The sequence below is a fragment of the Ammospiza nelsoni genome, chromosome 6 (genome assembly GCF_027579445.1).
Source record: "Ammospiza nelsoni isolate bAmmNel1 chromosome 6, bAmmNel1.pri, whole genome shotgun sequence".
In the NCBI taxonomy this organism is placed as follows: domain Eukaryota; kingdom Metazoa; phylum Chordata; class Aves; order Passeriformes; family Passerellidae; genus Ammospiza; species Ammospiza nelsoni.
Genome location: NC_080638.1, coordinates 47,464,131 through 47,488,429, shown reverse-complemented (window position 1 = coordinate 47,488,429; position 24,299 = coordinate 47,464,131). Strand labels below are relative to the sequence as shown.

General features: G+C 46.0%; 1 protein-coding gene across 4 annotated transcripts in view; it reads left to right on the top strand.

The window, feature by feature from the left end:
• FOXN3 (forkhead box N3) overlaps positions 1 to 24,299 on the top strand; it is a 204,535-nt gene that overhangs the window by 59,933 nt on the left and 120,303 nt on the right. For 3 of the 4 annotated variants that reach the window (XM_059475186.1, XM_059475185.1, XM_059475183.1), the window contains exons 1-2: positions 12,256 to 12,455; positions 15,063 to 15,619. In XM_059475186.1, the coding sequence (XP_059331169.1) occupies positions 15,077 to 15,619 (543 nt within the window). In that variant the 5' untranslated portion in view covers positions 12,256 to 12,455; positions 15,063 to 15,076. Of the gene's footprint in view, positions 1 to 12,255; positions 12,456 to 15,062; positions 15,620 to 24,299 lie in introns of those variants that run through there. The other variant, XM_059475184.1, reaches the window with a different exon arrangement.

Genomic DNA, 24,299 nt, shown 5'->3' with positions numbered 1-24,299 from the left:
AACCTGCACAGGGCCTGATCTGTTACAGTTATTATTCTTGTGAGGCAGCATCTTCCAGCTGCTGTTCTCTTCATGGATAAAGATATCATCAGCTGGAATGATCTGCTTCCATATTTTGTATAGACATATTAAGTGCTTGGAAAAGCTCCAGGTAATTCAATGAGTCTGTAAAGGGAAAAGCTACAGGCTAAGACTACAAGGGAGAACATGTTGTTAGGACTGTTTTATCAAAAAGTAACTCCCTTTTCTTTTATCTGGGTAGGTGCAATACTCATAATTATGACTGTATGATTAGATGGTCATGGATAGGTATGTTTATATATTATTTTCTGATGTTTATGTATACCTGTAGTTATTTCAGAGGGTGAAATGCAGGTTATTAGTAGCACTGTTGGAGCAGTAGGAAGGTACTATAAAATCAAGAACAGTCTGCATAGACCTGAGTCATGTGTCCTAGATATACAATAATTACCATAATAGACAAAAAATAGGGTTTTCAAGCAAAACTATGAGGTGACACATTTAAAGCAAAGGAAGAATTTTTTTCACACGGTCAATAGTTAAAGCGTGGAACTTCTTGCTACAGGCTGTTGTTGTAAGCTGAAGCTTACAGTAACCTTTTTGAAAGTTGATAGGAAAAAAATATCTTTGGGTTTACAGCACACCACAACATCTGATTGCATCTTTAGCGTCAGCTTTTAAGCAGCAGGTCTCTGGAAGTACAGGAGAATGCTGCAGTATCACTGTGCATTTGTCCTGTTCTTCCTTAGGACTTGGCTGGAATGAGGACGTGGGCAAGAGAAGCTTTGCTCTGACTGGCTTCTTCAACTCTTACCGTAAACATTAAATGGAGCTGTGTGACAGGGAGGTAAAGAAGAAATAAAGGTAGAGGGTTGGATGCTGATTAGCACTGGCATAAACCCGAGGATGCAATCAAATAGCTCCCAGAGCCACAGAGCACTGGGGTACCTGAGGACAGCTTCAGCCCCGCTCCCTAAGGACTCTGCCGCGCCGGCATCACACTTCCTGCTCAGTAAGGCAAGCACTGGCATAAATTTCCACCTGGCCAATTTCAAGATCTTATTCCATCTGCCCAGTCTATGAGAGAAGAAATGGCTCAAGGAGAACCTATTAACTTCAGTAAGGACCCCCTTTGGGTACTTGATGACTAAAATCCTACTCTTGAACAGAGTTGAGCACTCACTTGCCCTGGTGTGTATTCGCACACACAAATGCATGTATCACCAAGGGCCCAGCTGCAGACCCACACTTCACACGTGAGTGCAGCATGTCTCTGGCTCCCTAAATATGATGTGTGTGTATGGGAATTCTGAGGCAACCCTGGCTCTGTACAAGAAGTGTGCAAGACCAGAGCTGTAGCAGAAAAATGGGTGGAAAGTTACTGATGGCAGTGCTTGTTTCCTCCCATTTGTTTTGCCTTCTCCATTTTTGTAGAGGTTGTGACAATGGACAGAAATACATAAAAGTAAGGGAGATGTGTGTACTCTCTGGCCTCATCTGGTCAGCACTTACAGATTTCTCACTCGGCAAAGTGACTGCTCTGTAATCACTGGAGCATATAAATCTTGGCTTTATTTTTGACTGGGACCTGTGCATGGTTAGGGATGAGCAGAGAGGCAGTTTCTTTCATAGGGAGGTATTATGCAATTTAAAGGGGTCACAGTTTTTCCTATTTGTTGAATCTATGGGTTTTTTGCTTTGTGAACATCTGAATTTTCTACATGCAGGTAAGAAAGACCTACAGTTTGTTGTGATGATATGATCAAAGTATAGAGTAGCCCAGTATTCCCCACTGATTGACATCCACTGGGATCCTGAGAGCTGTGAGATTATGTTGTTTGGAGAGACAAAAGGAAGGAGGACTAGCAGGACCGGTTTTCCAGTAGAGGTGACTGCCACAGAGTGCCTTTGGATTGAGCTGCATTTGCCCTGGTGCCCAGCATAATCCAGCTGGCCCCAAAGTGTCAGTGCTGGCTGTGCTCCCTACCCATGGCATGGCAGTCTTGCAGGAGTTTGCAGAGACCAGTATCTCATGAACCCTCCCAGGTGACCTCTTAGGTCAAAGCCATCCAGGGCATTCTCAGTAATTGACTGGCATTGACCAGTCAAGAGATTTACTGGCATTTGTAGCCAAGTTTAGACTTTGTTGCTCACAGTTAAAAGCTGTCCTGCCAGTTTGTTTGCTGATACTCCCCCAGATCTGGCATTCCTCTGATCATGTAGCCAACTGATGTTTGTTATTATTTAGACCAAATCGTGCCTCGGGCAAAACTGACATCACTGCTGGGCCTCATTAGGGAAATGAGGAGCAGGGTGTGGGGAGCTGGCTGCAGGAAGTGCCACTGTTTCCCACCACTGAGCTGGGAGTGAACGCCCCTCGCCAGGCAGGTTAGTGGGGTCTGTGGTTTCAGTGTAGCCCTTTGCCAACGCCCTTCAAGCTACAGGAGGGGTAGAAGTCTTGCTAGATGGAGAGCTTTTGTCCTGGTTTCAGCTGGGATGGAGTTAATTTCTTCCTGGCAGCTGGTAGAGGTCTGTGTATAGATTTAATATGAGAGTAATATTGATAACACACTGATGTTTTAGGTGTTGCAGGGCAGTGCTTACCCTAAGTCAAGGACTTTTCAGTTTCTTGTGCTCTGACAGTGAGCAGGTCCAGAAATCAACTGGAAGGGGGCACAGCCAGGACAGGTGACCCAAACTGGCCAAAGGGATATTCCATGCCCTTGAACATCAGGAGAAGACTGCCAGGGGCTGATCACTGCAGGGCTATGGGCTGGGCATCAGTCAGCAGGTGTGAGCAATTGTATTGTGCATCACTTGGTCATCTATTGTTATTATTGTTTTTGATATTGATATTGTGATTACTATTATTATTACCTTTATTTCAGTCATTAAGTTGTATTTAACTCTTGAGCTTTACCTTTTTCAGTTTTCCTTCCCATTCCAACTAGGGCTGGGGTTGGTGAGCAAGTGGCTGTGTGGGACTTGTGTGGGCTGTTTGGGATCTGCTGGCTGGGGTTAAAACACGGCAGCTTTTGAGAAGTTGCATGCCATATGATGTAGGCTGCTCCATTGCTGTCTTGTGTTTGCTTTTTTCTAGTCAGTGTTTTAAAGAGCAGTACTAACGGGGCAACATGGTTTCTGTTCATCTCTGGTAATTTCAGAATCATGGATTTAGATAAATGAAGACTAATCACATAGTTGTTGCTAGGTGGGAAAGTCTTTGTCTTCAAGTAGTGCAGAATTTCTTAGTCTGCTTAGTTACATTGACAGTTTGGAAGAAAGACAGTGATTAGTGAAATCTGGAAAAATTATTTCATTTTCAAACTTCTTTTGCTAGCCATTTTTCTTTTCTTGTGTTAAATATCACCTTGATGTCGCCTTATGTCTCGCATACCCTACCTTACTTTATACCCTACTGGACTTTAGCTGTGTAATTCCTGTCTTTCCCTTTTATCTCGTTGTTCCCGACCTTTGGAGTTGATTGTGTAACCAGAGGAGCAAGTAATGTTTTCCCACTGAAGATCAGACATGTCACACAAGACATTGTTTTTAATGTCAGTCTGCTAGTTCAACCTGCAATGAGTTACTAAAATTAACTTATAAATGGTGTGTGTAATTTATCTTATGAAGAAAAGTACTGTTTGAAGAGAATAAATGCCTGTTCCAACCACCACAGCAGCAAACTCCATCACTTGTACTGCTAACATCCAACCATTATCTGCCTCTTATTTCACACTAAAAAGAATAACAAAAGCATTCTTACAAATGGACTGTTTCTAAACATATCAGAAGCTTTTTTGGACCAGTATCTAAGAAATTAAACTGTGTGTTTTTAAAACATCAGTTTTTATTTTGGTACAAATTACAGATGTTCACAGAAGTATCAGTAAGTGCAGGCTCTGGAGATGGTCTGCTTCTCATTAAACATGCATGTGCTATTGTCTTCTTACTTCTTTAGACCTAGCCTTCATTTTAAAGTCAGACTTTAATTTCTGAAGAATATAATTTAAAGTTATGTCTAGTGCTTTGTGATTACCTGGAACTACTAAAGAAAAAGACTTGGCAGTGGCAAAATAAATATGTAGGAGCTGTAGCTACCTTAACTCTGCTAGAGGTAGTAAAATAGAAGGTCTAAACATTTGAGTGATTTTAACAAGGAGGCAGAAGCCAGTGAAGTGTCTGTTGCATTGCAAAAAGTTTTACAGGCAGAAGTTGACAACACAGGAGGCTCCTTCTCTCTGTATTTAAAGTTTACTTTGCCATTTGTCTTCAGTGGGTTCAGTGTTGTAGTGAATAATTTATAGGCAGTATGAATGAGCTCATTAGTCACCTTTTCAGAGCTTAAGTGAGGTTTGTGGTTGTCATTACATGGGCCTTCTGTTCGCAGGCACAACAAAGGACGGCTCAGGGCTGCCTGGCACAGCCCCGACTGGCCTGTGTGCTGCTGACACACAGCCCTGCTGCCAGCAGTGCTCCAATAACCTGCAGGGCTTTTTTTTATTCCTACATGTGGTATTTGGTTTGTTATTGTGTTGTTTTCATGTTGGGGGTGTTTTTTTATTGTGAAAAAGAATATTGAAGATTATGTGACAGGTGATATGGAATAAGTAACAAGCTCTACTTGTATACAAGCAATAAAAGTGACTTTTCTCCTCAGATGTTCTTACAAATTTTGTTACAGTGTGTCTTGATTTTGGCTGTGATGGAGCTAATTTTCTTCCTGGTACCTGATACAATGCTGTGGTTTGGATTTATTATGAGAATGACATTGATAACATGCTGCTGGTTTACTTGGTGCTGTGCTGTGCTCAGCCTGAGTCAAGGGCTTTTCAGTTTCCCATGCTCTGCCAGCCAGCAGGTGCACAAGGAGCTGGGAGAGAGCACGGCCAGGACAGCTGACTGCAAACTGGCCAAAGGGATATTCCATATCAAAGAGCATCATGCCCAGTAGATTAACTGGGGGAGTTGGCTGGGAAGGGCTGATCACTGCAGGGGTATGGGCTGGGCATCACTCAGCAGGTGGTGAGCAATTGTATTGTGTATCATTTTTGTGTCCATCTGGGGATTTATTTCTCTCTCTCTCCCCCTCTCATATCTTCCTTTTCACTACTACTATTAATGTAATATTGCACATTATTTATTAAGCTGTCCTTAACTCACAGTTTTTACCTTTTTGTGATTCTCCTTCCCATCCCACCAGGGGTGGGAGGAGTAAGTGCATGCATAGTACTTAGTTGGTGGCTGAGATTAAACCACAACATAGCCATAACATTTTTTTGTCCTTGAACTGCTTATGGAAGTGCTAAACTGTGCTGGAACTGGCTGAACCTAAGAAAAGGGATTAACTATCAATGTTTACAAGACTGCAGATATACAGAGAAAAATATTCCCAAGATTATTTCATAGTGCTTCAGCAGCTGAGACCTACCCCATCCTTGTGACATCCCTGTGAGAAACCTGTGGAATGTGAAATTTGCCTGCAAAAAGTCTGTGAGGTGCCAGATGCACCATACCTCCCAGATCACTGCAGCTGCTCACTGAAGTTACCTGTTGTCAGAAAGACTGGGGCAGTGCCAAAAGGCCTGGCAGAAATTCATGTCCCAGGGAATAAGTCAGTCCATTATAGTAATACACTCTTGTCACCACAGAGAAGCCAAAAGCTGCTTGCAGGGAAACCCACCTCATGTAGCAGCCAGGGGGGTGGTTTTCTGGCCACAGAAGTTGTTGCTGGGATGTGGTACTTGAGCTGTGCTTTTTTTGCTATGCCATGTTTCCTCCTTCCTCCTTTCCTCCCAAAATCTGCTCTGCCTGATGGCTGCTCTCTGGTTCAGCCTTGGAGTCTGCCTCACTTGTGGCTGTGGAGGGGAGCACAGGACAAAACAGAACCTTTCTGCAGATGGTACTGACTCTTTTTAGTCCTTCCACTGCAGTTTCTCATTGCTTTCCATTCCTTGCTCCCTGGCACTTTCGGTGAGCTGCTCTGTAGCACTAAAAACACACCAAGGACAGAAGTCTGCTTGTTCATTTTATGGCACTTTGTGTGTTTCTCACAACCTGCACCCTCTCAGCATCTCTTTGCAGACACAGCTGTAGGTGAGCACAGCCCTGCTTGTGCTTCATCCCTGCACCACCTCATGCAGGCTCTCATAGTTGTCTCTGTGTTGTTGCAATATGGGAATCTGCATATCACAGGATTTCCTCTGGGAACAGTGGTCAAGAACCATACAGGAAGAGTAGAGCCAAGTAGTGAGTAGAGGAAAGAACCCTGGAATATCCTGTGCTACAAAATGCTGGAAATCAAGCTGGGACTCACACAAGTCTAGTTGTGGCTAGGAAATGCACCTGGCACAAGCAAATGGTCAGAGGAGAATAATTGCCTTCTTACAGCAGTAGTGATGGTAGACTGTGTTTAGTGTCAGTTGCTGAGAACTTCAGTTGATGAGATGTGAACACGAACTTCACTACCTGTGAAGTCTTGTTGCAAACTTAATTTTGCATGCATAGATACACAAAAAAAGGGGAAATTATGCCCTTTGATGAAGTGAACAGTTTGTATTCAGGAAAGCTGAGGCAGAATTTGAGAAGTTAACTTAAAATACTTTTGTCTTAGTTTTAGAAATTCCACTTGGCAATGCAGTTTGGGAGTTTTATACAAATTACATGATTTTCAACTGTAGTTTTCCCCAAAACTTCTGATCTTTACTTGTCTGCAGTGTTGGCTGCTGCTTTTCCTCCACACTGCTTTTGAGAACAAAAATACAGTTGATTTCTGGTTCTGCTGATTACTTGTAAGTTTGACTTCAGCTGCCAAGTGTGAATACTGATGTTGAGATAACGCCAGGCCACATCTTGTGGCATTACACTTTTACAACAGATAGCAGAGTTTAAGCACCAAACTCCAGAACACAGTTCCTTCATTTTTCAGCCTCTTTAAACACTGCACCTGTACTAAAAATACTGGCTTGCATTACAGTTAATTAACCAACTGAGTTACTTAGGTGAGTTCAGACCTTTATAGCAGGAGACTCCAGTAAAGATATGTTTATCCCAGCAACATTTTGCTTTCCACTGACTAGGCTGGAAAATAAGCTGCACTTGCAGGAGCTTCCCTTTCCCAGTATAAGCTAGGTTTGTGCTTGGGTCCTTGTATGTTGGGTAATTACGCTGTGAAAGCATCTCTCATATGGACCCATTTGAACAAATATATGTAGAAAAATGAGCATGCATGATGCTGTCCTCCCACCACACTCATGCACAGAAACACAATTGCTGGTAGCTTCTCAGCTGCATATAATTTTAGCACTAAGTATACTCATTTTCCTAGAAACTGCAAGCAAGTGTTACTACAATAACATCACAAATGTGCATACATTAATTTATAAAGGAGCTACTTAATAAAAACTGTGGATTTTATTGGAAGAAATTAATTTTATTTTAGCCTGTGAAACAGATATACCATAGATAGTTTTGTTTGCTCAGACTTCTGACAAAGCTTTGTATTGGTGCTCCTTTTCTCACAGATTCAGTTCTGTTTCTGTTGGGTTTTGCCTGCTGGGGAAAATGAGAACTTAAAGACTAATTAAATGTAAGGTTGGGAAAATGCTTTGTAAATCTGATTCCATGTTCTCGATTGAATGAGCAAAAGATAGATCTATTGGTAAGCTGGGCCTTCCCTGCATGTGCAGCTTATAGCTTAGTGCTTGCTGGGTGAAGAAATGGGAAGGCATGCTTGCAAAAGCCATGGGACGGGCAGGCAGGGTACAACTGCACTCAGAGCAGCTGTGAAGCCAGAGTTGCTCTCTTTCAGGGCAGCAGGGCACTGTTTGTCAGCCCATTAGGTGTGTTACCTCTGCACAGGGCAGAGACTCTGGCTGTTCTGGAGCTGTGCCAGGAATTCAGACACTGCTGTGTCTCTGCCCCAAAAGCAGGCATAGTGCAGAAAACAAAACCAGGCTGGTCTGCTGTGGTTAAAAATAAAGAAGTGTTGATACTGCAGGAGAAGAATGCTGAGAACAGGAGTTGTGAAAGCGGAAATGAATAAACACTGTATTCATGATTTCATTTTTCTAAGTTCCTGAAGGTGTCCAGTGTGCTTGTGCTCTGTACAAGATTAAATCCAGTGCCTCAGAGAAAACAGAAGATTAGAAATATCAAGACTGATGGGGACACAAGCCCCATCAGTCATTCTGCATGGAGGAAGAACTGACACAAAATGAGATGGTCAGTGTACAGGTGCCGGGGCCTGAGCTGTGTCCCACACTGAGGGTCTGATCACAAGAGTCAGCAGCCCTGTCCACATCGCTCTTTGAAAAGTACATTATGACCCTTAAGAATTAGAAGGAGTTTTTTTACAGCTGTGTAATTCTAAATCCCAATAAGCAAGCTTTGTTGGCAAACTTGCAGCAGACTTCAGGGAAGAAATCTGACTCTGTAGAGAGAATAAACATTGACAAGGACACCAGTCAATAAAGACATGGTAATTGGAGGCCAAGTTAGGAAGAGGGGCTTAAAGGTGAGGATAAATAGTGCAGGACTGTTGAAGTGTGGCAGGTGAGGCCAGAAGGCAGAAAGTAGAAGTATTTAATAAGGTTATGTGACATGGTGTCCTGCTTTTGGCCGAGACAGTGGTGCTGTATTTTTGGATTCAGTATGAGAATTAAGTTGATATCACACTGTTGTTTCAGTTGTTGCTGTGCAGTGCTTGCCCTAAGTCAAGGACTTTTCAGTTTCCTGTGCTCTGACAGTGAGCAGTGCACAAGAAGCCAGGAGGGAGCATGGCCAGGACAGGGGACCTGAACTGGCCAAAGGAATTTTCCATACCACAGAGCATCATGCCCAGTATATACTCTGTGGGGAAATTGATCAGGAGGGGCCAATTACTTCTTAGGGATGAACAGGCATCTGTCAGCAGGTGGTGAGCAATTGTATTGTGCATTATTTGTTCCTCTTGGATGTTATTCCTCTTTCTGTCTCTTACTATTACTATCATAATCTTATATTTTTTTTGAAAAAATATGAAAAAATTATGAAACTATTCATGTCTTAACCCCTGAGTTAAGGGTTTGTGGGGTTTTTTTGGTTTTTTTAAATTCTGAATCCTCTCCTCACTGTGTGTGTGGCAGGGGGAGCAAGCGACTGTGTGGTATTTAGTTTCTGTCTGGGGTTAAACCATGACACATGGTCATAATACTAGCAAAGAGAGATGTTCCCAGCAGAAGGAGATTGAGGGGGGAAGATGAGCCTGTGAGCCCATGACCCTTGCTGTGCCTGTGTGCTCGATGGCTTGTGGGAAATTTTCAGGGATTCCAATCTAGAGGAGGATAAGAGATAAAGAAGTATAGAGAGATGGCTGGAAATCCTCATTAAATAAGATACTGCAACATCTGCAGTTGGTATTCTGAAATCTGAGTGGAAAGATTAGACTGTTGTGTATTAGCCCACAAGGCTAAAGTGCAGCTCTGCACTGTTGTAACTTCTAATCAGCCTTCAGTACGGCAAGTACTTTGGTCTTGATGTACAAACAGTTTCATCTGTCAGTGTTGCAAATCTTATGCTAAATGAATTAGTACTATTGCTGTCTCAGAAATGGGGAAATCAACACCCTAATAAATGTGGGGGGTTGCCTGAGATTACAGTGAGTATTTAGTTACTTGATGGCCATACATTAGTAGTTCTGCTGCTGCTCTGGTCTCTAAACCAGCAGTTAATGTTCTTTCATTGAAGCCGCATGAGACTGTGTGCTCCTTTCTTAAGTTAGTCGCTTTAGGTATTCCAGCAAAGAGTCAGAAACTGAGGAGCAGTCATCCTAAGAGGCAAGATAGTAGTGTTTACATTGTTGCTGGTATTCTTGCGCTGTGCAAGTCACAGCTGCACTTGCAGTGGAGCTCAGGGGTGAGTGGGAGCAGCGAGAGGCTGCCCCACGCTGCTGCCTCTGACGGGCACCTCGGCGGGAGCAGCGTCTGGCAGCCCTCCCACCCAGCCTGCCCCTGCTCTCCCAGCCTCCTCTGCCACCTGCTGCTGGCCCCTGTGCTGGATCATGCCGCCTTTGCTGTCCACACAGCAAATGTCTCGCAGGGCCCTTCAGTGCAATCTCTAGGGTGCACTCTGGGGAAATTCCTACCTACCGTGGAAAAACCAGAAAACTGAAACTGATCATATTCCACCAATATTCATGGGGAATTTGGCCACTAATTCTGAACAGAACTGAGCTGAATAGGATGCATACATAATGTATTCAGGGTATAATTTTCTTTCCATACTACCCTGCATCTCATGAGGCTTCCCCCTTCTCACTTCAGAAATACTTCTCATTAGCTGAATTCTTCTTGGTAGTCTTTCAAGACACTTGAATTTTGCAAGTGATAATAAATGCAATAAATCTCCTTGCTTGCCAATAAAGAGGCATGTTGATTCACTCAGAAAAATGTCTGAAGCATTTGGAGTAAGTTCAGGTGGGTGGAGTTATGACTTGATAATTTAGTTTGGGTTTGAAACCAAACGGCCATGAGATAAGAACGGTGTAAACTAATGGTCTTGCTGGCTCCTGGAGTGTTAGGGCTGTTGGAGTCACAGGGCAGGATTGCCAGTGGGTAATGATGATACTCTGCTGCCTGATAGGTATTCTTCCCATTCTGCAATTCAGCTGCTGGTGTGTCTTCTTGGAAATATGCAAGAATGTGAAATAGCAGTTCACTGGGTAGGGGAGGGAAAGCTATCAGCAAAAGAAGTCTTAGCTAGTTATGATAGGAATTTCTAGTTCCAGAGAATCAATGAAATGCTTCTTATCCCTGCACTTTGAGAATGAGGTGCTTGCCACTCTTATCTAAAACTGGGAATTTCGTGAGTATTAAATAGATTAAAGGAGGTAACCCATCCATTGGGAAACAATGCAGAATTCCCTAAAGGTCTTGAGGCAGCTGTTCCAACTTTTCTAAATAAAACAGCTAAAATGTTTTCCTTCCTAGCTTAGTGACAATTTCTGTGTCCAGGGGGGACTGCACTGGGAAGGATACCTGTATTTCTGACTTAAGTTTATGTTGTGTATACATTTCTGCAGCAGGCATTTTCTATAGTGAAAGGAGAATTTATTCTATAGTATGCTAAATCTTCAAGCGTTGTTTACCCAGATTGGAAAATATTTGATTTTGGACCGGCTATGAAACAGTTCCATGTACTTGTTTTGCTGGTAGACAGCCATACTTTAATTTTGTGCTGCAAATCACTGAAGCTACTTGAGATCTGGCATATAATGTATAGTAGACTGTACGTTCAGCTAGTGCTGTCTAGACTGGACAACTTCTTTATTTTTAAATCAAGTTAGTTCCCTTCAATTAATCCAACTGATGGCAAGGAGTTTTTTACTCAAGTTAATACTAGTTATGTCAGGGTATGATAGCAAAGGAGAAAATTCACCATATTTCCTAATCGAGTCAAGCCTTCTTTTAAAGCAGATTTCCTTCAGGAAATATCCCCCCCCTTCCGTCGGCAGTAACTGCAGATTCCTGCAGCACGGTTCTGTACGGTGCACCGCACAGCACGGCAGTGGCCGGAGCCAGCAGCAGAGCGGCCGGGCGGGATCCGCGCCGGTCGCTGCCCGCGCACCCCGCAGGGCCCGGCTCCGGCTGGCACAGCGGGGCAGGTGCCTGGCTCCGGCCGGGCTCGTGTGCGCCGCCGGGCCGCAGCTTCGCCCGTTCGGCAGGAATTGCCTGCCCACCGGGAGGGTGTTCAGAGATGCCTCCCCGGTTCCTCTTGCGGGAGACGCAGAAGCACGGCTCCGCTGTGCTAAGCCGTGAGCTCCTGGGGCTCGTCGGTGCCTCCGGTGTACACCGCGTTTCAGTCGGGGTCGGCCTGGCCGGGCGGGGGGAAAGGAGACTCGCACAAGTGGGAGCGCCGCGGCTGCCGGTTCTCGGCGCACCGGGACTCCCGAGCGCCTCCCGCCCGACCTCGGACACCCGCCCGCCGCCGGCCAGCGCCGCCGGCCCGGCACGACCCGGACGCCGGGCGGGGGCCGGGGTGGGCGAGCGGCCTGCGGGGGGCACGGCCGCGTCCTCGCCGCCGCCGGCCGGCAGCAACCGCCGCCCTCCCCCACCGCCGGCGGCCCTCCCTTCCGCGGCTTCTCCCGTCGCGGCTGGCCCAGCCCACGTTTTCCCTCTCTCCCCTCCCTCCGTGGTCATGTGTCGCCTTTTTTGTTTGCAGTGGAAACAATTTCTCGCTCTCGGGCTCGCACCGAGGCGGACCGCTGCCCGTCGGGAGCGCGGGGCGGGCGCGGGGCAGTCGGGCCCCATGCAGGCGGCGGAGCCCCGTGCGCCGGGACCCCCGCGGCACCCCCGGGGCTCGGGCTGAGGCGGGGGCGCGCCATGCCCGGCTCCGTCAGATGAAACTTTGTGCCACTGCCATGAAGGGACCGCGGTGAAACCGCCGCCCCCCGCCAGGTAAGTTGCCGCTGCTGTTGTTGTTGTTGGCGGGGGTTGCGCGGGGCGGCGCGGGCCGGCCGCGGACAGCGGCGCGGTGCAGTCCCGCCCGGCTCGGCCCGGCCCCGCGCCACAACTTGGTCGGGAGTTGGTGCGCGGCCCGGCGTGCGCGCCGCCGTGACCCCGCCGAGCCCGGCCGTGCCCGCGCCGCGGGGCCGCGCCCGGCCCGAGCTCGTCCCGCCGGGTCTCGGCGGCGCCCGGGCCGGGACCTCGGGGCACGCGCGCGCACGTGCGGCGGGGCGCGCGGGGCCGCGCGGGCCGGTGACACCTGGCCGGCATTGGCGGGGTGCGCGGCGCGCGCCGCCCGGCCCGAGCAGCCCCGGTCGCCTGGCAACGCCATTGATTGGCTGCGGCCGCGGCCAATGGGCGGCCGCCCCCCCTCGCGGCGGGCGCGGTGGGAGCGCGGGCGGGGGACCCGCCCCGGTGCGCCCCCCTCCGGCCGCGGCGCGCGCGCGTGCGGGGCGCGTCCGCCGGAGCCGCCGCGGGTTAAACGCGTTCGTCCGCCTGAAACGGGGGCTCGCCGTGACCGCCGCTCTTTTGTCTGCCGGTGGGGCGCCGCTGCAGCTGCCACGGGCCTCGCTGGCAGGCCCCCCCAACCCCCCCCGTTGTGGCCCCAGTCGGGCCCCGCCGCCGCGGGGGCTGCCCCGGGCACCCCGCCCGCCCGCCCGCTACGGCCCCGCTGCGAGCCGCTCTTGGGCCGGACGCCGCCGGACTTCCCTGCCGGCTCTCCGTGCCGGCCCGAGGGGACTCCGCGGGGCCGCGGCCGCCCGGTCACCCCCGCTGCCTGAAGCGGGGAGAGAGAGAGAGAGACGGGAAAAAAAATCATGAAGTGATACGGCCCTTTGGGAGGATACTGGCAAATAAGGAAATTAAACAGAAAGAGAGCAGCGTGTTGTCATAGCAACAGTACAATTAAATTACTTTACTGTCAGCCATCATATAATTTTCCTGTTTAGAAGCTCATGGGACGGAACTTCCATTTGGAGTCAAAGTTAAGCGTGCGGCTTAGGTAGGCAATGCCCGTGCCCCTGGACGCTGGCGATTCCCTTGTTTACCTCTGGTTGCGCTGGATGCAGATTTGAAAACTGGGAAGTGGGGCCGACGCAAGTTCGGCCTCCTGGTGTTTACATCTGCATCGGTATTTTTTCCTTTTCCACATACTTACTCAAGTAAAACTGCACATTTTCACTGAAGATGTTGAGTGTATTGATGTGCTTCCCTGCAGAAAAGTTCTGTGTGTTTCATTTTTAATAATTATCTGCTTTGGTGTAACTTCATGATAGAAAGACAAAAAGAACTTCAAAGTTTTCGGTTTTGCCCATTTATGACAGCTAAATTAAAGTCCATTATTTCTCTTTCCCATAATGGCTGCATCGCTCTGTTTGTCCCTGCAGACAGCCAGTTCATTCTGTTGTTACCTGTAGCTTTTTTTAGCTTTCATTTACGATATTGACTCCGTGACTGCATGGCTTCAGGTAACTGCTGGGGTTATGTTTTAGGTACAGGGAATCATTTTGTTCTTGTTCAGTGTTTGTGCAGAACGTTTTGTCCATTTAAATTCTGTTTTTAACTCTGTCCAGTTTTTGTTCCACTTCTGTTCACATGTCCAAGAGCTAATTCCTGGCAGTTTGACTGTTTGTAGAAGCTAAGGGAGCCTGTCTCCTGCTTCTGCAGTAGAATTGTTGGGCTTGTCTGCTTCTCCGGAATTGGGCAAGGGCCCAGCTTCGCTTTGCATGGGAAGTGCTCGGGACATTCCAAGTATTGGTGTCACAGGTGTCCCCCCAGGGCCTGCTGGTGCAGCACCCTCAGCAGCCCACCCCGCCTCTCACAGGCCACTGCTGACCATCACGGGGGTCTTTCTGACTCTTGTTTTTTTCTATTGTGTTTGAAATAGGTTCAGCTTACGTTAAAATCTTCTCTGTTTACATACATTTTTAAAGTGCTCTATTGCTCTGGCACTTGCTTCCCCATTTTTTGGCCCTGGGCCCAAAAATACCGGGTGTTGCTTTCCCTCCTACTTTCTCCCGACCTTGCTGGTTTTTAAGTTACACTCTCATTTCTGAGTTTTGGTGCAGCCAAATCAGTATGGATGTTTGTCTGCCTATGCTTTTAGCCAGCATGATTTTAATCATGGTGCTGTTGTATTGTCCTCAAATGTGAAACAGCTGAAATTAATCTGAAGCAACTGGCCATAAGTCACTCTTATTATTTTTTAATTCACATCCTTATTAAAGTGATACAGTTGGGGTATTCAATGGTTTGAAAACGCTCCTTCCTCTTTAAAGAGACATGGTTTGGAATTTCCTCTGTGGGGCTTCATGTGCATGCAGAACTGAGGTGTATCTGGATTATCATCTCATAACATCAACTGAAAATTCTTCCCTGTACTGACTTTCGATAATTTTATTCAACAGTTGTGGATGAGTGTTATGGGAAACTGTCACGTTTAATACAGATGGCAAAAGGCCAAGTGACCAGTTAGGGAAAAGCTGTCAAATTGTTACACAGGAACTTTTTATGAGCTAACTTTTCTCTCTTTCTCTCTTTTCTTTGGATTCGCTCTCCCAGGAGCTGCTGTCTAAATGGGTCCAGTCATGCCTCCCAGTAAGAAGCCAGAGGGCTCAGGAATTAGTGTTCCCAGTGGATTGAGCCAGCGTTATCAAGATAGTGATTTATCAAAGGCACTTCATGATGACGAGGACCTAGATTTCTCTTTGCCTGCCATCAGATTAGATAAAGGGGCCATGGAAGATGAAGAACTAACTAATTTGAACTGGTTACATGAGAGCAAGAACTTGCTGAAAAGCTTTGGGGACTCGGTGTTAAGGAGTGTTAGCCCTGTGCAGGACATCGGTGATGACACGCCACCGTCTCCTGCCCACTCTGACATGCCCTACGATGCCAAGCAGAACCCCAACTGCAAACCTCCCTATTCCTTTAGCTGCCTCATATTTATGGCCATTGAGGATTCGCCAACCAAAAGACTGCCTGTAAAGGATATATACAACTGGATTTTGGAACACTTTCCATATTTTGCAAATGCACCCACTGGATGGAAAAATTCTGTGCGACATAATCTGTCCTTGAATAAGTGTTTTAAGAAAGTGGACAAAGACCGAAGTCAGGTGAGTTTGGAACTATGGGAATCTCTCTGGCTCTGAAAATATTCACCTGCTAATCCCCCAATATGTCCTTAACAACGGAGTATAGAATGTGATACTCTGTGCCTGGTAATGTAGTTGATTAAGTTCAGAGGGCCAGCATTTCTTTTGCATTGCTCATTCTGATTTTATTAAATTCATTGTCTAGACATCTGTAAGGAAGTGTTCAGTGTGTGTGTGTGTTTTTCCCCCCAGCTGGTGTCTTCATGCATAGTGGTTAAATATTGTTTTTAGTTATCATGCTGTGGTAATGGTTTCCAGCTATACTAGATGAATGTAATAATGTTATAAATAGGCTGCTTGCTGTTCTTGGCTTATACAAATGTATAGTGAAAGGGTATGCCTTATGTAAGAGTCTATTGCTATTGCCCTGGTCTGTGTTGTAATCCAAAAAAACATTTGTTTCTTTTATACGAGGAGGGTAATGGTGATGAGGCTTTGTTCCATTTCAGGAGAGTTTTAGAGAAACTCTTCAAAGAGCAGAGGCAGGTCTGGCATCAGAGGTGAAGGTTGCCATTCACCAAAATCCCTTGGTGTTCTTTGGGCTCATGTAACTTCTGCAGCTGGTGCAGAGCAGAAGCCCTGGAGCACATCTTTGCCTTTGGATCTCGGTTGTTGTCTCCCGGCTTCGCTGCTGATTCCCCATCAGCATCTGCAGGAAGAGGCTGTGTGCAAGGGAGTGGGAAAGTGAGCAGAGCAGCGTGGGCAGTCCCTTGCATAGCCTTCTACTCTGTCAGTCTGCCTGGGAGCAGGAATCAGTTTCCAAAGGGGACCTTCTCAAGAAGCAGTGGACTGGATGAATCTTTGGCAAAGTATGAGTATCCTGATAAAAATACCGGCTTGCAGATTAATTTCAGAGGCCTTCTCACAGGTTAGGGAAATAAATAGCAGGTAAAATCACATAACTCATGGTCTGTCTCTAAAATTGGCTGAAGATCAGAAAGTGAACGCTTCACCCTGGCAGAAACAATAGATGCACTCAGCTTTTGTATTTCAGTGAGTTAAATGCTGTGATTGTCATGTAACTTGTTACCCTGAAACTCGACTTCTCTTGGTGGTGCTGTTCTCCCTATTTTGTGTGCAATTTAACTTGAAAAGATCTGGAATAGAAGCTCAAGTAACTCTAGAGGAAGAGTCATGCACTATGCCAAACTAGCAACTTTTCATTTTAGATGAGTTAACTTTCTTTTCTACAGAGCTTTCATTTTTAAAGGATTGACATGTCTATCTTTTTTTCTTTCTTTTTAGAAAGTATTGTTACCTAGAATCCACTGTCCCCATATTACTGATCACACACTGTATATTTGTATTCTTTATCAATTAACTGCTGTGAAAGCTCGTGTGTGAGATAAAATAAAATCTGTTCCTGAACTGGACCTTTTTTTGTGTAAGCCAAAGTCTTAAATTCTGGTTGGGACGTGAGACTGTAATAACAATGCCACAACAGACTTTTACAGCCCTGTTGCAGACTGTATGAAATCTTCATACAATGCATTTAAAAAACCACCAAAATAAGGTAACTAGCAAGGCATGTGTTTAACTCGGCCATTTGTGTTTTGTTCTGACCCTCTTCCTCTGTTTACAAGTTGACTATTTAGATTTCAGCTTCCTTCCTATGCGGAACTTGTCTTCATGTGTATCTGTCAAATATCCGGCCATTCACTGAGCTCATCTGAGCAATACCACGCTGCACTGCTGCCCCGTGGGGACATGCTGCAGCACAATGCATGACTGGTCACCTGCCTCTCAAATTCCTCATTACAGCCATGCTTACAGTGCCAGACAGCAAGGTGGGGTGGGAGGCCTTGCCTGTATGAATCACAAGGTGGAGTTTTATTGATTCCAGGAAAGTCACAGATTTTGAGAAAGAATTTCTTCTACTTCCTGAAGATGCTAATAACTGCAGGTAGCCAGCTTTGAGGTGAATGAAAAGGGAATCTCAAACGTAAAATGCACCACAGCAGATCATTCAAGTCTCCTGCTGAGTTTTCCTTGGTGTCCTGGCCAAGGGATGTGGCAGACAGAGTCCTGAGTGCAGAATTGGCCCTGGGTCAGAGTCTGAATCAGGTGCTTGACAGCTAATTGCGGACTTGGAAAGCAGTAAATGTCAGCTGATGGCTTTGAAAATTCCTTCGTGTGTGTGCACACACACTTGGGCTTGGTTTGGTACCCTGCAGCAAATATCTCTGCTGTTCAGAAGAAAGGTGTCCATCTAGGGGGTTCTCTGGTTTTGGTGTGGGGCAGGGGAAAGGGGGACTTTCATCTGTAAGGAATCATTTTATGCTACTTCTTGCAGACAGCTTTTGCAAATTGCATGGTTGGGGTCTGCCTGTTTTACTGGTTTTACATGGAAAAAAACAATATTTGGGAAGTGACATGTTATGAAATGCTAACAAGATGTGCTCTGAAACATATACAGTATGGGGAAAAGGAATTAGTGCTGGGAATTGCAGGCATTTGCTGATTGATGTGCGTTGACACATTGTGAAAAGCTAGAAGCTTTTCCTCTCATAGTTGTGCTTTCCAGTGTTTGTTTATGTAGCCTTTCAGTAATCATTTTTCTAAAAAAAGTTCTGCTGAACAGTTAATTCTTTTTTGAACTCCCTTTGCATAGTAGTTTTCTCAGTCTTGAGTTTCACTAGTTTATATTCATGGGGCTAAATATGAATCTAGTAGTCTGCAGCTTTTTCTGCCTGCATGTGAATGCTTGAATTTCCTGATGTGAGATCATTGTAATGGAGAGGGGAAAAAGAAAGGACAGGATTAATCACTTTTTTTTGACTTGCCCTGTCCTGGTGCTTTTAGGTCAGGTGTGGAATGTGGAAGAGAGGATTTGTTTTTACATTGCTGCTATTCCACATCAGCTGCAGTGCCATCAGGCTTACCTGGCAAACCAAAAGCCTGCCTGTTCATGGGACTGCAATGAGGCTGATCTGGATTGAGGCAGAGAGCTGGGCTGAAGAAGGGAAAATGCTGAGCCCTTGATTGTACAAACCCCTTTGCATTGAGCTCAGCAGTTTAATAATAGTTGGCCAGAGTATGAAGTTAGCACATGATGGGGAGTTGATGTGGAGTTCCCTGGCTTTGTTTATACTGCCAGACCTGTGAATTCGCTTGTTCAGATTAATCCTGTTGTGAACGTACAGATCTAAATGTCCTGTAGTCCGTGTCCCACTTAGTAGAGCCCGTTAGTCCATGACTTCCCTACCATCTGGTCCTTGGCTATAGAGAGGAATTTTTCTTGTATATGTGTCTCCATGGCAACGAGTTTGCAGTTGATATGGAAAGTAAGCAGTTGCCCTAGCAACGGAGTTACTGATGTGGCAGCTTCTCTGCTTGCAGGGAAAGGGCTAAGCTAGTTCAGCCCCATTATGTAGGTTTGCTGTGATTATAGCTATGCCCACTAGTGCTGCTCGAGCTAAGGGGAGGCTGAAAAATTTTGTTACAAGCCCTATTTCTGCCTCCCTTGAAAATCTGATTTATTTGTACAGGGATTCCTGCTTTGAGCAAAGGCTGGTAGGATTGTCTTTCCAGGGTGTGTGATGTGTGTGTGCCTTTTATGAATTCAAACTTTCTCAGTCATCGTTATCTGATAAGGGGAAATGATGTTTGACCTCGTTGGTTTCGCTGCAGTATTTTTGTCTCAGTGAACAGCCCACGGTTATAAAGGTTGGAGCGTTTGTCCCCATGTTTCTCTCTGCTATTCTGCTGGTTTTTCCCTGGTCTCTGCTTCTTTGGGCACCAATCCTATCCTCTTTGTGTCTGCTCTGCATTGTCTGATAGGGAAGCACACACATGCTGTGTGCATGCTGAAGAAATTCAAGTATCTGAAAGGTTTATTTGGCACTTATGCTGAGGGATGTCTTAATAAAAATGTAATGAGGGTAAAGGATATGTTTATGGGGATGGGAGAAGAAAATTCTCCTGGCTTGATGTGGAAGTTATTCTTAGAAGTATGTGGTCCATAACTGGGTCACGGAGATCCAGCCAGGCTCCTCCTCCGTCTGGAGCAGGCTCTGGGATCTGAGGACTCCTGAGTGGTCCTTGAGCTTTGCAAGAGCTGATGTCCAACCTGTCCCTGTCTAGTGCACTGTCTCTCATAAGTGCTCTGCCAGGGCATCTTGAGAGGGGCCGTGGGAAACCCTTTGGGCATGGGAGACTTTTCAGGAGTGCCTCCTGCAAATGTCTTTCCTCTGATGTGATGATGTCTGGGCTTTTGACAGTTAAAATCCTGTGCAAAGATCAGTGCTAGCTGGAGTGAGAGAGGAAAAGGATCCTGCTTGTTCTTTGTTAGAATCTCCTGATCCAATCTGCATATGCACAAAGGTGAGGGAGACAGGACCCTGTCCTCCCTTTTTTAATGTTGCCGAGGTTTCCTGAGAAAGTTCAGTTTCACACTGGGGATGGGAAATAATGTCCTCTGTTTTTAATGTTATCACCTAGACTGATCCAAATAACAGATTTGTCAGAATTTCACTGCATTTATAACATCTGGGGAAGCTAAAGGGAAAAAATACCAAAAATCAAACCCAACAAAATGACCCCTTAGATTCATGTTAAAGGCTTTATGTGACACAGACTCCATCAAAAAATTAATTTCCTAAATAAACTGGTGCAACTGTTCATTTAATTACTAAAAGGGTGTTTTGTGGTTTTAAACTAGTTTAACTTAAAATGCATTTTCTTATACTGTTGTCTGTCCTATGAAAAAGCTCTCAAATATCAGAAATTTTCTCCTCAAATTTATGTGCAGAGAAACAAGGGTCATCTCTTTCTGGAAAAATCATAAAAATCCCTAAAACCATAATGTAAATGGAGTTGCATTAGATATTAGACAATTTATGGAGAACTTTTCTTGAACCCTTTTGGTTTTATTTTTGAATTGCAAACCCGAGAATTATACAGAATATTTAAATAATAGATTTCCTAAAGCTGTGCATGGAAGTAACACTCTTCATTTCACTGGCTTCCAGCTGCTTGACTTAACATCAGAGCTCTTTCTGCAGGAATCTGTCTGAATTAACTGTTTTAGAGCTGTACAAAGCACAAGCAGGTATTGTCAAGTAATGACAGGAGAGCTGGCAATACCCAGGGAATCCTCTGAACCTTATACCTGAGGTGTTTGTGTTATCTTGCTCTCAGTTAGGAGAGCCTGCGGGCAGGTGCCCTGCTGTGTAACTGAGGTGTTGGCTGCACAGTGACAGGCCATTGACCCACCAGAGGGATTGGCCACTCAGGTTAAATAAACTGGAGTAAGGGGCCCCTTCTGTGCCCCTCACCCACAGCCAAGATGATGCAGAGTGTGTTAAGCAGCACTGAAAGAGTGTAGAAAATCAGGAGTGAGCTGCTCTTTACCCATTGGGCTTGGGCTGTGGTGAGGTTGGTGAGGCCATTTCCCAACTTTGACTGTTTGCTCCGTCACCTTCCTGGCACGTGAACTTTTGTGTTTCTCTGACACACAGCTGATCTGGCTGGATTTGTGTTTCACTCTTCTTTTAATTCTTGTGTTGCTTTTCACCTTAAGTCCCCAATTCAGGTTACAATGCAGTCCAGGTGACAGTTGTGCTGACATGACAAAGGGAATAGAGGAGGCTGGGCATTGCCAGCTGGGATTGCTGAGACAAACCATTCCTTACAGAAGGGCTGGCAGCTGCATGCTGCTTGGTGGGGTAATGGATGTAGTCCCTGCCCCAAGGTAAAGGTAAAACATGCACAGAAGTTTAAATGCAATCGGACGCTTCTGCTGGAAGTGTTTGTTTTGGTTTCCTCTCAAGAGCAGGACTGTGCTGTTTGCTGTTCAAGTGGCCTGGGTTAGTGACTCTTCTTGGTGTTTTACAGCAGATTTGAAGTGATCAGAGTCTGGGCTGCTGTTCTCATGCAGGAACCCTGCTGAACCTGACTGCCTGTTCCCTTTCCTGGGAGGTGAAGGTGATCTGGGGCTGTATTGCAAGCCTCCCTTCGGCTCAGACTTGGCACATCTATCACTATGTAATGAGCAGGCTGAAGACTCTTTGCATGATTTTTGTTTAGGTTATTTTTCATTGGGCTAGTTTATCTGGATTCATTTCCAGCTCCCTGTTTAGTTCATGGTTACTGTGGTCAGAGGAGCACCAGTGTCAGCACAGGCTGTAGGCTCAGCTCTGTTTAATCTGGCATGAAGCTGTGCCTGTGGCTTCCAGCCAGCTCAGAGCTGACCTGGTGACAGCAGGAGAAGATGGGGAAGGGAAGGGGTGAAGGATGCTCTCCCCTTTGAGAGCACAGGCTGCACTTAAACCTCTGGGGCTGCTTGTATGTTCAGTCGGATACGTGCTTGGTGCTGGATTGGGAACGTAAGACACGGGTGAAACGGTCAAACAAAACTGCACCAGGATGTGTGCATGTGTGTGTTTTTTCAAGATCTGTTTCTGTTGCCCAAGGTTCTTCATTTTGGCAGTAGAGGTGGCTCTGTGTGGACCTGTGCTGTGCATCCTCTGAAAAGCTGTTATGGAAGAGGAAAGGATGTCTATAAAATCAATTGTCAGGCTTTTCCCATGCTGCTGTCATTATGTTCTCATCACCTCCTGTGTTTCTTTCCAATTGTCAGAGAGATAATGAAGTGCCCTTGTCACTGCCAGCAAAGGAAGCACAGATCTTGGAGCTTTACTCGGGTTTGAGCACAGGAGGCCTCGCTGATGATGGGCTGAAGGGCGTGGGCACACAGGAGCACTTTGACGTGTTCATTAGTGGCAAGGCATGCCCCCGAGCACCACGCCCACGATGGTGGCTGCACTAACTCCAGCTGTACTGAACATCGGAGATGAACTGGCCTTGCTGGTGTGGCTGAGTGTTTGCACTTCTGTCTTACACTTCAGTTCTTCAGCAAAACATCAAAGGATCCTTCTTAATTACTAAATAAGTGTCCCTTGGACTTCCCCCTTCCTTTTCTAAAAGAGAAGTGAAGTGTTTTACATTGTCTGAAAGTGTCCAGCAAATTGTGCTCTGTGGCTCCTTTTCCTTGGTGAAGACTTTGAGAAAAAACATTTGAAAGTCTTAGTCATAACAGTTGAAGCAGTTGAAAATAATTGAGGAGCTGAGGATGCTGTTCAGGCAGCCTGAAGCAGCCTTTGGGTTGCTGGAGAAGCCACCTTTCTTTGCTCTGGATTCAGGCAGCTACCATGTCCCCACTGAACCTTAATTCAGTCCTGCAGCATGATGATATTTCTGCTAGAGTCATTCACACAACTGGCCTGGCAGGGTCTGGGCAGCAGTCTGACAGTTGCTTATACCTGCTCCTTCTGTGTTATTTTCAGCTAATTGCTGTATCTTCAAAAGTCTAGTTAATACAAATGAAAGGTATAGAATAACAAAAGTCAAAAACCTTATGAAGAACGGGCTGTGTGTGAGTGTTTTTAATTTAGCTGCTTGTCATTTGTATGTTGAGCAGTGGTGGGTTAATATAAAAGTTAGTTGACTTGTGTCATTGCAAGACTGGGCTGACCTGCTAGATGAGGTCACGGTGCAAGCACTGCATGGAGCTATAACAAAGCTCATGAAGCTCAAAAAGTCCAAGTGCAAGGTGCTCCATCTGGGTAGGGGCAATCCCAGTTATGAGCACAGACTGGGAGATGAGGTCATTGGGGGAGCAGCCCTGTGGAGAAGGACGTGGAGGTTCTCATGGCTGAAGAGCTGGACATGCAGCAGCAGTGAGTGTTTGCAGGCCAGACAGCCAACTCTCTGCTGGGCTGCATCCAAAGCAGCGAGGGCAGCAGGGCAAGGAGGGAATTCTGCCCCTCTCCTTTGCTCTTGTGGGACCCCACCTTCAGTGCTGCATCCAGCTCTGGGGCCCCCAGCATAGGAAGGACATGCACCTGTTGAGGAGGGCCAGAGATGATCAGAGGGCAGAAGCATGTCCCATGAAGACTGGCTGAGAGAGCTGGGGTTGTTCAGCCTGGAGAAGAGAAGGCTACAGGAAGATCTCACTGCAGCCTTCCGTTACTTCAAGGGGACTTAAAAAAAAAAGAGGGAGAGGGATTTTTATACAGGCAGAGAGTGACAAGACAAGGGGGAGTAGTTTTAAAGGAAGAGAAGAGATTTAGATGAGATGTTTGGAAGAAATTCTTTGCTGTGAGGATGGAGAGGCACTGGTGCAGGTTGCCCAGAGAAGCTGAGGGGTACCAACATCCCTGGAAGTGTTCAAGGCCAGGCTGGATGCAGCTGGAGGCAGCCTGGTCTGGTGGATGGCATTGCTGCACATGGTGGCTGAGTTGGAACTAGATGGTCTCTGAGGTCTCTTCCAAACCTAACTCTTCTATGATTCAATTCAGTTACTCTTGTGAACACAGATTTGTTTAAGCAAAAGCCCCATGTGGCTGCCTCTGGTTAAGTTTTGCTTAGCAAGCATCTAGGGAAAGATGTGGCCCATGCTTATATGTATTTTTAAGCTAATAAAGCTTTTTATCTCTAAGTAATTTGCTTTTATCTTTTGATACGTAGTCTGATGTTTTTAATCAGTACAAGTCTGGTAGAGGTCTTCTAGGTAAAGGAAGATACTAGGAAAGTTCATTTTTGTGAGATATATAACAATCTTTCTGGTTTTGTGGTACTTTGAGTTTGTCAGTATTTAAGTAGTTTAGAAACAATGAGATTTTGCTTTCTTTAGTGGCAA